Genomic DNA, 12,784 nt, shown 5'->3' with positions numbered 1-12,784 from the left:
AATCCTCCCACACCAGCGTGTCCATCCCCTTCCAGTTTAGCTTTCCTGTTCCCGTGGGCTGCTGTGCTGGGCTGGTTCCTAGAGTGTCTGCTCCTGCGTTTAGTACAGGACAGGGACAACAGCTGGAAAGATTTTGCTGAAGTCATAAAGTCCTGGAGGAGGTGGATACCCCTACTCCAAAATCAGAGCTGGCCCCAGGAGTATTCTTTGTCTCAACAAATGTAAGGCAAGTATAATAATTTAAGATACTGATCCCAGTTTGGTTCTGGTACCATTGCCTTCAAACTCATGGAGCTCCTTTATATAAATACAAATGTAAATTAAAAAAACAGATTAGCACAGGAACAAGGAAATGATCAGAATGATCAGCAAGGATGAGTTCTAGTTTAAGGAAACTCTTTAAAATCTAGTTTAAGGAAGTTTGGGGGCCAAATTCTTCTTGGTGGTGGCCAGTGACAGGACAAGGGGTAAAGGGTACAAGTTGAAGCACAGGAAGGTCCATTTCCACGTGAGGAAGAACTTCTTTCCTGTGAGGGCGACAGAGTCCTGGAACAGGCTGCCCAGAGAGGCTGTGGAGTCTCCTTCTGTGGAGATCTTCCGAACCCACCTGGATGCCACCCTGTGCCACGTGCTCTGGGTGTCCCTGCTGGAGCAGGGGGGTTGGACTAGATGATCTCTAGAGGTCCCTTCTAACCTCAACCATCCTGGGATTCTGTGAAACTTTTCATTTCGCCACCTGTGTGCAATTTAGAGTTCAGATTTGAGAGAAAAAATGAGAAAGGGCTGCATTTGTTTATTCAGATCATGGCATCAATAATGACAGAATTTGTCATCCAACACCCATATTTAAAAACTGATCAATTAATTTAAAATGAAATGATCTGCAAGAGCTTGCGAGGTTAAAGGCGTATGATTCTTGAAAAAAAAAATCATTTTAAAGCCTAAGTCAAATCTGCAGGCCTAACAGTGATACTGTTTGCTACCTACAGGTAGCAAAATGGCCATTCGCTAAAGCAGTGTTGCATGGAAGCCAGCATTGCAAAATCAAGCTTGTCCTTGTACAAGCATTGCAAATCTGGAAACTTATTTCAACTCTTGCAATTATTTCAGGATTAGTCGCCCAGTAATTAAGAAGCAAAAAAGATAAGTTTTTTATTTTTTTAGTGAAGAATTATAAGTCATAGGTAAGATTATGTCAAGTTACAGTTGAAGCCATTAAAGCAAGGAAGCCTCCTGAACCAGTCTTGTGACTGCTTTCTCCAGAACACACACACAAGCACAGTCGGGAGCCCTGCAGGAATCTGAGGCTGGCAGATGGTCAGCTGTGGTGCCTTCTGCTCATGGGCCTGGATTTTAGCTGTGAGCACCTTCTGAGGGCTGCTGAACAACCTCAGCTGTGTGCTTTACTTTCTTGCATGATAGGATTCCTGATTATAACAATAATTCTGCCTATTTTGTTAACTGAGGAACTGAAATGGACCTCTGTCGACAACTGAAACTACATTTCTTAACCTCTCTACTTTTTTTTTTTTTTTTTTTTTTTTTTTTTAATTTCTGTGGCAGTTTGCAGCTGTAGACATCTCTCGGGGAAAAGTCTGGAATGTATTTTCATTAATGGGTCCAAATTTTCAAGGGCTTTTTTTAACTCATTACATGTACATCCATGCTAGCTTTGCATGTACAGTGCTGCTGCTAAGTTTTGTGAAAATAAGTACAGGAACATGAAAGACATTCTCAAAAATGAATGCTTAATCTCAAGACTTTAGTCCTTTCTTTCATCATTTATGCTGTTAATCTGTTAAACTGATTCACAACACTTGAAACCATAGCCTAACCGAGGTAGTACAAATTCCATCACTAGCAGTTAAATAGAGCACAGAAATAGTTTTGTGGTCTAGCACCTACCTTTCGTTCAAATTGGAAATTTTCATTTCATGCCTTTCAACACACATTTTTTTAAAGATATTTTTCTAAAGGACTCCCAATGAAAGCAGTTGTTAGAGCACAAAGTGATATTTTGCAACAAATAATGTCAGGGAGAAGTCATGAGTTTAACCAAAGCAAACCGTAAAAAGCAAACCATGAAAACCAATGCTAAGTATGCAAAATTAATGTAGCAAATTATTTTTAGCTTACATTTTTCAAATTATTACATGTGAATATTTTAGAAGATAATCTCTTTCCTTATTATTTAGTCTTTAACCCTGCACTGTGTTCTTGTGTGAAAGTAGTTGACTTGCCAGCCATACAGGGAAGGTAGTTTGGTGCTTGCGGTTTGCTGTTGCCTTCATTTATGTCACAGAAAATTACATGTTCAAACCATTATATTTTTTGCATGGCAGAGCCTTTGTTGTGGAGCTGGAATGTCTCCCCGGGAATGTGTCCTCCTGGAGAGGAATGTGACAGAAGAAAAACAGTGTCAGCTTGGGTCTCCCTCACAATTTTTCACGTTGGTCCTTTGCTTGTCTGGCGTGCTATTAAAGTTGGCACAGCACAGGCTGGGGAGGAGCAATGCAGTACCCCTTTAATCAGTCTGCGCAATACTTATTTAATCAAGTTTTGTGGCAGTCAAACAATTATGGGTATTTGTTCCAAGTGGATGTTCATTATAATTAGTGTGATTATGCCTGTCCCAGAGAGTCTACTAGGAACCTTGCTGAAATGCCTTGGGATTATGAATTGGCCATTTTAGCTTCTCCATACATTTAGGCAAGCTGTTGGTGAGTGAAAACATGGTGTTTGACCAGCATGATATTCCAGACCATGGTTGTGATGTCCAGGCATAAAGCAGAGGAGCAGAGCAAAGCTGCTGTCTCAGAATGTAAGGAGCTGTCTTCAGTGCAGGTCCATCCTGTGCTCTTGTCATCTCTCAACAGGGGATTGTGTAAGGAAGAGTTCAGGAGCCCCTTTGCAGCGAAGAAGAAATGTCCTAGATCTTCTGGTGGAGCTTTCTTTTATAATCTATTTTAGCGATCTGGGGGGAAGACTTAGCTAAATTCATCTTTCTTTGAGAGATTTGCTGAACTCATTTGCTCTGTGGGTGTTCAAGCACTCTGGCGCCCAAAGCGGTTTTTAGATTTAGGAGTCCCTGTAGAGGCAAACTTGCTCTCTGCTCATCCAGATACTTGCACATGCTGTGAATCAACAATATCTGCCCTGTGCCTTCGTTTCCTCTTTGCTGTTCATCTGAGTCAGAGCTTGTTCTTAAGAATTTGTTTGGATTGCTACACCACCAACCCAGTTCTTCTCTTTTTTGACCATTTTCTTTTCTTGACTAGCTGGAAAGATATCACCTAAACATTCCAGATTTAAGCTATGTCCCTTTTATTGAAGGACCAAAAAATAAGAAATAATTTATTGGGAAAGAGAAAAGACCTTAACTGAATTAATGATGGAGAACTTTGCACAGGATCAAAGGGAGGATCCTCCACAAGAACAGCTACTAGGAATCTCATCTCTCTCTTTCTCTTCCTATGACCTTCTGAAACCTCCTGAACTCACCATACAAAGACTTAAGATGTTCCTGGAAGGTTACAGAGAAAAAAGAAATACTGATCAGGTACGTCTGTTCTACAACCACCTCCTTCTGAAGCAGCTGTAGTGCCTGCTTTGTGTGGATGGGACTATCCCCGAACTGGCTTCAAATAACACAAGTATTTCGAGAAGCCTCTTCCCTCTTGTTAATACTCCTTTAATTTGGGGAGTCATATGGCAGCTTCTAACAGACCACCCTAGGTCCTAAGGAGGCGTGACCAACACGTCCTCTGGAGTCACAAAGATGAATTTAATGCTGTATCTGCAAAACAGGATTGGGGTATCCCATCTATGGGTTGAAATCTTCAGTCATTTATATCTTGAGTCTCAAAAAGTGTCATCATAGGTAGAGAATGTCTTGAGAGACTCTCTTGATGGTTTCCCAGTCCCAGTCGGTAGTACAACAACTACAATCCATTTGCAGCAACATGGAAATCGCTGTAGCCAGTTGGCCCACGTAGGTTCAGAATTGCTCAGTAATGCACAGGGAAGTCTTGGCCTTCTCCAGTGATGCCAAGGCTGATGTTCAATCTTTGGCAGTGTTTACTTACCCACCACTAAAATGCCAACCTCTGAATTGCCTTCATTCATCTCAAGGACCTTCCTGTTTCCCCAGAGTCATCTCAATTTCAGAGTCTCAAGACCAAGAAACTCCTACTGTACGTCCAATAAGCTTGGTGATTCAGATTTTGTAGTTAGTCCTTAATCTATTCAGGACAGCATTATTTAAAAATACCTAGAACATCTAAGGGGCTTCTCTTTCCTTTTCAATTTTTGCCAGCCTGTGGCATCTTTCTTTAAAACTGCCTGAAATGACATTGCAACTTGTTTTCAGATATAGGATAAGATCACCTGTAGTTATTCAATTTTTCTATTATACCCAATTGCCTCAGCCTATATTCCCTGATACATTTTCACAGGAGCATGTTTCAGTTTGAGGAGCTTTTCGTATGCTTTTTCATAGTGAACTATCAGTCACTCAAAGGAAGAAGGAAAGTTTCTCAGCACCAACTGTGGGTTGGTAGATGTGTGCTCTCTTTGTGGATATTTGTAACCCACTCACTCCTACCTCTTGCCTCAATTACAAATAAAGGAATTGTGGTCTGAAGTTGAGAGGATCTGAGTTCTGATTCCTTATGCTTTATGAGTGTAAACCCAAGGGGGAATGAGACACAAATACCTTCCTAGAGGAGGTGGTAAGATGAAAAATATCAGGTTCGAAAGTTTGGACTTGTGCACTGTGGAATAAATTTACATATATACAATATGTCTTTGAGAACTTGAGGGACCTAAATGATATTTCACTGTACATGTTATTGTTACACAGGAGAGGTTTCTTTTTTTTTTAATTGATAGCATAGTACTAATGTATTTAGCTCTGTTGTGACTTTTCTGTAGTTTGCAAGAAGAGAAAAGATTGCTGGAAAGTGAATATGAAAGAATTCCAAAGCACAGTGTAAGTATGAACCACAAGAAAAGCCATTTTTTATGTCCTGTCAGCTAGTATATAAAAGTTAAAAAAGCATTTTGTCTGAATAGGGATGAAAATATTTTCCCTCTGTGTAACTCTAGGATTTTTAAAAATCTAGAATACATAGAAATATCAAGGTAGCTTTTACAGGAGAGACAATGGGATGTCGTTCAGGTTCAATAACTCTAAAGCAAGTGCTGAATAATTGGTTCATAAAGGATCTGAAAATTCTTCAGTTTTCCCAAGAAAAATGTTTACTGTAAGCAGCAAAGTTGTACTGCACATAAAGCTGACTGCAGGTTTTCAGTTTCAGATATAAATGCATCTGCAGTCAGAAGTCTTGATGAATGGGGGGTTTTCTTGGAAATAAAATTCTATTAATTATTTATAGAATAAATGCAGGCCTAGCAATAAATTATATTTCATACCTCATGGTAAAAATGTTATGATTATTCAGTGTGAGTGATTGTTGTAATCTTCCATGCCTGTAAAAGGGACAATAATAACAATCTGATCTTTGACTTAATTTTGAAGGAAGCAGATAAGAAAATTAAACAATTAAAAGAAAATTGTGATGAGCTCCGCAAAGAAGCAGTCCAACGGAAAGCAGAAATTAATGCAATGAAGGAAGACATTTTGTCCAAGCAAAAATTGATTTCAAAAAGCAAGAAAGCAGTGGGGAAGCTCCTGGAAAAGGAGTCCAATTTAAAAGTAATATGCAGATGATAGCATGTGTGTGTGTTTGTGTTTATGATATGTATTTGTCCACGGAAACAGTGAATATTCTGAATGTTGTTTGTGATTACATGGCATTACACTCACAAATCATTACATGGCATTACACTATGTATTAAGCATTTTCAGTAATAATGAAGCATGCCTCTGTGCCATTTCCACTCTTAGTCCTTTAGGAAGCAATAATAAAAAAGCATAGTTCTGATAATAAATAGCTTCTATAATGGCATATTTGTTGTTTATGCTGTGTTATTCCAGCAAACTTTTGCTCCCTTCCTAGTTAATACAGGTTTGTCCTGAAAACTTTTTTAAAAACCATATCCAGATGCTTGCCCTTTTTTTTCCATGACACAGATAATCATCAGAGATATTAATAATAATCAACCATAACTTTTGTTTTGCAGACATAATATGATAGTAATTATCATAATGATTAGTTACAAGGATAGAAGCTACAATTCTCTGGAACAAGCTCAAGTCATTTGAAAGTACATTTAAATGTACATTTCTTGTACATTTTCCCAACAGTCTGGTATAAATATTAGTTCTGTGACACTGCATCAAATTTATAGGCTGTTAATCTAACATTTCTGATCTGTCACTAGGATGAGTTAATTCAGATCACTGACATTCCTGTGCAACTTGGAAAAGAAACTGAGAAGATGAATCGCAAAAAAGTGTATGTATGCTTTTAATAAATAATTGCGTATATATATATAACTTACACTTACACATTTGTTATAGGGACAGTTAAGTTGTTGATTAAAATTAGATCAGAGTAAAAAAAGAAGTGTCTATAATATACTTAAAATATATGTATCTTTACTGAAAAATACAGTAGATGGAGAGAATCGTTTTAAATTTAAGAACATGAAGAAAATTTCGAAACAAAGTTTAGTCAAAATGGGTAACCCTTTCACTGTGCTCCATTAATAAGTATCAGACCTGCCTAGTATGTTTTTAATGGATAATAATGTAAACATTATTGTTTACATATTGAGCAATCCAGCAAATAGCCCTCTTTATGGTTTCCTGTCCTCAGTGGCTGTGTATCAGCTTATCTCTGTTGGCCTCAGTGAAACTACAGCAGCTTTCAGAGCTGAAACCCCATCTGGCCTGAGTTAAACAAACATCCCCTCGGGCTGCCCTGGTAGCAGTTATTTAGCCAGAGTTGTCTCGTTAGACACTCCTGATATTGATAAGAATTCCTGTGTCTCTTTTTTCACCTGGGAAGATGCAGGGCAGGAGCTGACCTGTCCTTCCTCTGCAGTGGGTAGCTCTGCTCCCCCTTGGCTGAGGTGTGATATGTGCTGCTTTCTGTGTGTACAAAATGTAATTCATATTTTACAGTGTCAGCCAGGTCATTGGTGTATGCCAGCAGTAAAATTGCTGTTCAAGATGACACTAATTTTTGTGCCTTTTTATCGTAGAGATTTACACTGAAGTTTTTGTGTCTCCTGCTTACAGTCCCTATTTGTAATAGAGTAACTGTTTATCTATCTTAAATTTTTCAATTTTAAAAGCTGTTTTTTCTTCCTCAATAGTCTGTTTAGTACAATATCACTACCATAAAAATAATTTTTTGATACAGTGATAGAGAGACACAGCTGGAAAAGAGCAAAACATTGTGTAGATGACTCCTAATGGTATATTGAAATGACTTTTTCCACTTGTATCGCATCACAGAATCAACTAAGCAGAGTTCCCTGTCTCGGCAGTAATATTTGGAAGTGTTACAGTGGGATTACTAGAACTCTCTCAAATGCTCTCATGGCCTTAAGCTCCTTTCTAGTCATGTAGTCAGCTCCAATTGCACTGCTGACTTGTATTCATATTTGAAGGTTTTCATTGTATGTAGTCTGCTCTAGAGCATATAGACTAGATCACTGTGCAGCTCAAACAGTTTTGCATGTCCATGAAAGCTGGCAAGTTATATTTTATTATTTAGATGTTTGTGTGGAAATGTGAAGCTGTGCTCTTTTTTTTTAACATATCTCCACAGTGATGCAGAGAAGAAGAAAGAAGCCCTCAATAAGGAAATACAAGAGTTAAATGCTACCCTTAAAACTATTGAGAAAAGGATTGAAGCGGTTTTGCAAGAAAAAGAAGATGTAATGAAGGAATTGGATGGAAGACGAGCTTTGCTAGAAAGCAAAGAACGAGAATTCCTAACACTGACAAAGTTACTAGAAATTAGCAGAGAAAATGAATCAGCAGTCCTATCAGACAGGTTAGAATAGCAAGCTTGAGCCATGCAGTCCGAGTAAACACTGCTCTGTCTGAAACATCTAGATGTTTTCCCATAAGAAGTCTGCACTGCTTATGCTCTCGAGTTTCACCCCGCATCCAGTGGGGACTGGAAAATATCTGGCTTGTTTTAGAGTTCAGAATTGTTTTATGAATTACGGGAATCCAGGACCTGGCTTGAAAAAAAATCAGAAAACATAAGAGTTTAATAAAATTCTGGAAGAGGGAATCTCTGGATTTTTCTCTAAAAGAGCAATAGTTTGGAGGATTTCCCTCTCCAGTGAAATTCTGTGTAATCCTCAGAAAGTAACTTGAGCAGAAGAAAAAAATAGGTCAATATTCTTAATTTCAAATGAGAGTCATAGATTCAGCACCCACAAACCCCTGAATTTCAGTGGGGACTGACTATTCTTCTCTTCAATATTTCCTTGAAATGATGGGCTTTTATGTACTTGGTAAAATAAAATAAATTGGTAGCTTCTTTGCAAGCTGCAAACGATTCCTTCTTAACAAAAGAGATATGGTTGTAAACACGGCTGCAGCAATACTTTAAATTGCCATTAAAATTTTTTATTAAAGGATAGGTGTATTCCAAATCAAAATGTCTGAGTGATGAAAACATGTGATTACTCCCTCATATTAAAAAATGTGTTTTCTTTTTCTTTATGTAATAATTTGTGTTTTCTAATCTTTTTAGCATTGTTAGCACAGATTCTGAGACCTCATTGAAATCAGTAATACTGATTACTGTCAGTAATCAGTAATACTGTCATTGATTAAAGTTACTCATATTTTACCTTATATTTTTTAGGCAAATTCTGACAGCAGTTTGTACGTTTGTCTTACTGCTCAGCTATAGTTACACAGTGCTCAGATCTCATAAAATGATTGTGTCTGCATGCATCTATGATCTTGCTAAAATTCTCTGTATATCTGTATAGAGAAGCTCTGGAAGACTATTTGAATAAACGTGCCTTGGAGAAGGAAAAACAGCACGATATTCTCACTCACAAGCAAAAACTGAAAGATAAAGAAATGAGATACTTAAAAAAGATGGAGTTACAACTGAAAATATCTTATGAATCATTGTATCAAATTAAGTCACATCATAAAAGACTCAAATTAGAGGTCTGTATGAATACGTTGATCATAATAATTCTAAATTTTCGTATCAGAAAGCTGGTTGGGAAATCCTTTACTGGTACTAAAAGAGGCTGAAGGAGAATACTCTTTTAAGTTTTTTGCATGGAAAATGTCCAGAGTGTTGCTGCACCTTACAAAAAAAGGCTTTTGCCAAGAATAAAACTACTTCATCAGGATATATTCAGGTTATTCTTAAGGAACAGATTTTAGGGTGAGATCATCCTATCCAAAAAAGCTGGGAGATTAAATTGACAGTGTGGGATTATGGTCATTTTGCCTTCCTTTAAGGCACTTTAGGAATATAGTAATTCTATAAGGAGAGAAATAATATAGTGCTTCTAGCAGACAAACAGACTCAAGTATTGCCTGGCTGTCACAAAATCTATCATCTAAATCTCTCATAACTCACTGACAGCTGTGGTTAAAGTTCACTGGTTTGGGTGAGATCCCAGCCCAGCCCGTGGTGCTGTGTGAGAGGCCCAAGGTCTTGGCCTGAGACCTTCCAGGTTTGGTGGGGTGCCCAGGGCTCCCACAGGGCACCCGCAGGCTGGTGCTCTGGGCACGGCCGTAACGGGACAGCCAAGCAGTGTTTTAATCTTGCAGTCACAGGCTACTACCACCACTTAAACAGGCCATGGCAACATGGTCGGGGTAGTCCGTCCTCTCCTCTGGTGGGTTCTCGGCTTTCCTCTAGAGGAGCAGATGTGAAATCACGGCTCTTCTGCAGCATCATCAGTTCAAAAGCAGTACTGGGCCAGAGTGGCAAGTTTCATTTTGCTGCTCTGCCTAGCTTAAGACTATTTTAAATTATTTGTGAACTTGGGAGCACACTGGGAAAAGATTAAAATATTTTAACCTTAAAATAGCTAAAGTCCCTGCTCTACTAGCATAAGCCAGGTTCACATTTATTCAGTGTGATTCCAGTTAAAACTTCACGGAATGAAGTGCTGATATAAAAATCCAAATTCAGAAACAACAGGACCTCAGCGTGTTTCCCCGGATTTCCCTTATTTTAAGTCACGTGGTACATGCAGAATGACTGGTTTGTAGAAAAAGGAAATTACAGGACCCCTTCCTCCAGCTGTGCTTTGCTGCTTAGCACGCTGTGAAAGGTCAGCGCCTGCTGAACGCCGACCAGGGGGCCAAGGAGAACGCGGGAGCAGGGCCCGTCCTTCCCGCGCATGCGCTTCGTGACTCCCCTCCAACACAAAGACAGCCACGTGCCTCAGGTTGGCCCTGCCAACAAAGTTCCCTAAGGGATTAAAGAGTTTGGTAGGGGCTCTCTACTTTTAGACTCAAGAACATGGTGGCATCTTGAGAATTGGCCCTTGAAAATGTGGAGATGGGTATTGACAGACACTATAGCCTCCCACGCAGCCAGAGTGATAACTAATATATACTCCGTAGTAACGACGTGCTTGTTCCCTCTGCAAGAGTGAAAATAACTTGCCTGGAACAGATTTTATTGATTTTAGTAAAACTAGGTCAAACCTTAGAGTTAGCCTTAGATTTAACATCTAAAACCAAGGCAACCTAATTGCAAGCTTTACTGTGCCTCTTGTTTCCCTCTTCATTAAGTTGAGGAAATAATATCCGATTTTATATTATCACACAATCTGAAGTCAAAATCCTTTCACAAATGCAGAACATTTCACTTTCTGTATCCAGGTGCAGCTGTTTGAACTCTTAACATCTGATTATGATCCAAGAAGGACACTTAAGGGTTGAATGCATTTTCTTTGTGTAGTGGATGTGGGATTTAGTGTATTTGGGTGATCTCTCCACATGCATGCGTTCTCCATTTGCAGCTATAGACAGGAAATGTTTGCCTGCACCATTAAACTAGTATATTTATTTCCTCTCTATCTATAACAATAAAGATTTTTCAAGTGAATTTAGTCACTCTAACACCAATATAATGTTTAGGATTACAGATTATATCACGGAAATATTTTATTGAGAGATGTTCTGATCTAAAATTAGTTTCTAATGTGTCTTCTTCCTTGCACTTAATTTTAATATCTGACTAAATAAGTGAGTTTTTGTATAGCAAAAAGTAGTTCATAAGTGGTTCTGTAGTTTGTTTTGACTCTTTCAAGACTAAGGAGGAAAGAATAAAATTTTAATAACTCTAAGTGAAAACATGTGATCTCAAATCCGCACAAATGTGAAATACCAACCCCACTGAAGTCAGTGGTAAACTGTTTTTTTTTTTTTCTTTCAGAGAGGTCAGAATTTCACTCAGAAAATCATGGGTGAAGTTAAAAGTGACATCTTCACTCATTTACACTTTGTAGTTTACTATATTTTAGTTGCAGAAAAACACTTGTAGATTCAGTGTTTACTGAAACTGGGTTTTGAAAATAAGGTTTTACAGCTAAAATCTTACGAAAAATGTTTGATTTTAATACTAGCTTTTAATTTTCATATATTGCTGAGGAACTCATTGACCAAGAGGTCTTAAGAAGGCTTAGGTAATGTAACAAGACAGAAAGAGCATTTTTCTTTGTGTATCTAACTGCTTGAGAAAAGCTCTGCATTTTGCAGTTTTCATATCCTCCACTTGCATCACTCAGTGTTCCTGACTTACTTTTGTAGGCAGAAACTATTCCTAAAAAGAACGAACCATTATTAGAAAGAAGACGAGAACTACAGAAGGAAATTGAAATGAAGAAGAGAAGTTTAGCTGAACAGGTGAGGAATTCTGCTTTCTCTTTTTCTCTTTTCTTTTCTTTTCTTTTCTTTTCTTTTCTTTTCTTTTCTTTTCTTTTCCTGATTTGCAAACTTGAGAACTAAAGAAATGTTGACAGAATTGCCAGGAGTCTCACACTGAATCTTTCTGCTGAGAAAACATGCAATACTATTTGCCCCATTTTAAAAATTACTTTTTGTCATATTTGAAAAACATTTTTCACATATACTGGCAGGTAAGAAGCACATATGTTTTCTAGTTAAAGTTTTTTCTGATCATCATAAACTGCATAACAGTTAGCAACGTGATAGGTTTCTTTGGATGGGGCAGAGTATTATGTTGAAGCAAAGACAAATCATCATTTCCACATTATAGTTTTTCATCTTCAAAGTTTTGCCATTTTTATATGCCTGTCTACACACTGCCAAATATACTGTGGAAATGCAGGTGTCTCGATGACAAGAGTATTCAGACTTGCCGCTATACGAGTGACTTCCTAAGAAGCGATAGATCTGAGAGGGTGTTTTTGCCCTGCCTCCTCCTTATCTTCATGGAATCAAAAATCCTTATGGTTGGAAAAGACCTTCAAGATGATCAAGCCCAACAGTAAACCCTTCAACACCATCTGCTAAACCATGTCCCTAAGAAGTGCCTCATCTACAGGGTTCTTGAGCACTGCCAGGGACGGTGACTCCACCACTTCCCTGGGCAGCCTGTTCCAGTGCTTCACCACTCTTCCCATGTAGAAATTCTTCCTAATATCCAACCTGAACCTCCCCTGGTGCAACTCGTATTCATCTTCTTTTTGTTCTTTCCTTGAATTCATTAGAATTAAATTATTGGGTGGGACTCAGCTTGTATTTTATTACATAGACATTAGACATCTACATGTGCACGTGCCCTGCACAGGGGGCTAATACGCCCGGAGAGACGATAGCCCCGTGCTGAGCCCTGAGCCTGTG

At 38.5% G+C, this 12,784-nt stretch overlaps 1 protein-coding gene across 1 annotated transcript in view; it reads left to right on the top strand.

Moving 5' to 3' along the window:
• Positions 1 to 12,784, top strand: part of CCDC146 (coiled-coil domain containing 146) — a 61,123-nt gene that overhangs the window by 33,995 nt on the left and 14,344 nt on the right. The window contains exons 4-9 of the mRNA XM_088533250.1: positions 4,933 to 4,990; positions 5,540 to 5,716; positions 6,346 to 6,419; positions 7,743 to 7,970; positions 8,929 to 9,115; positions 11,729 to 11,824. Coding sequence (XP_088389376.1) covers positions 4,933 to 4,990; positions 5,540 to 5,716; positions 6,346 to 6,419; positions 7,743 to 7,970; positions 8,929 to 9,115; positions 11,729 to 11,824 — 820 coding nt within the window. The remainder of the gene's footprint in view (positions 1 to 4,932; positions 4,991 to 5,539; positions 5,717 to 6,345; positions 6,420 to 7,742; positions 7,971 to 8,928; positions 9,116 to 11,728; positions 11,825 to 12,784) is intronic.

The sequence above is a fragment of the Tinamus guttatus genome, unplaced genomic scaffold (assembly GCF_059628265.1).
Source record: "Tinamus guttatus ecotype Peru unplaced genomic scaffold, ASM5962826v1 Tinamus_guttatus_pri_ptg000489l, whole genome shotgun sequence".
Taxonomy (NCBI): Eukaryota; Metazoa; Chordata; class Aves; order Tinamiformes; family Tinamidae; genus Tinamus; species Tinamus guttatus.
This window is presented reverse-complemented; position numbering and strand designations above follow the sequence as displayed.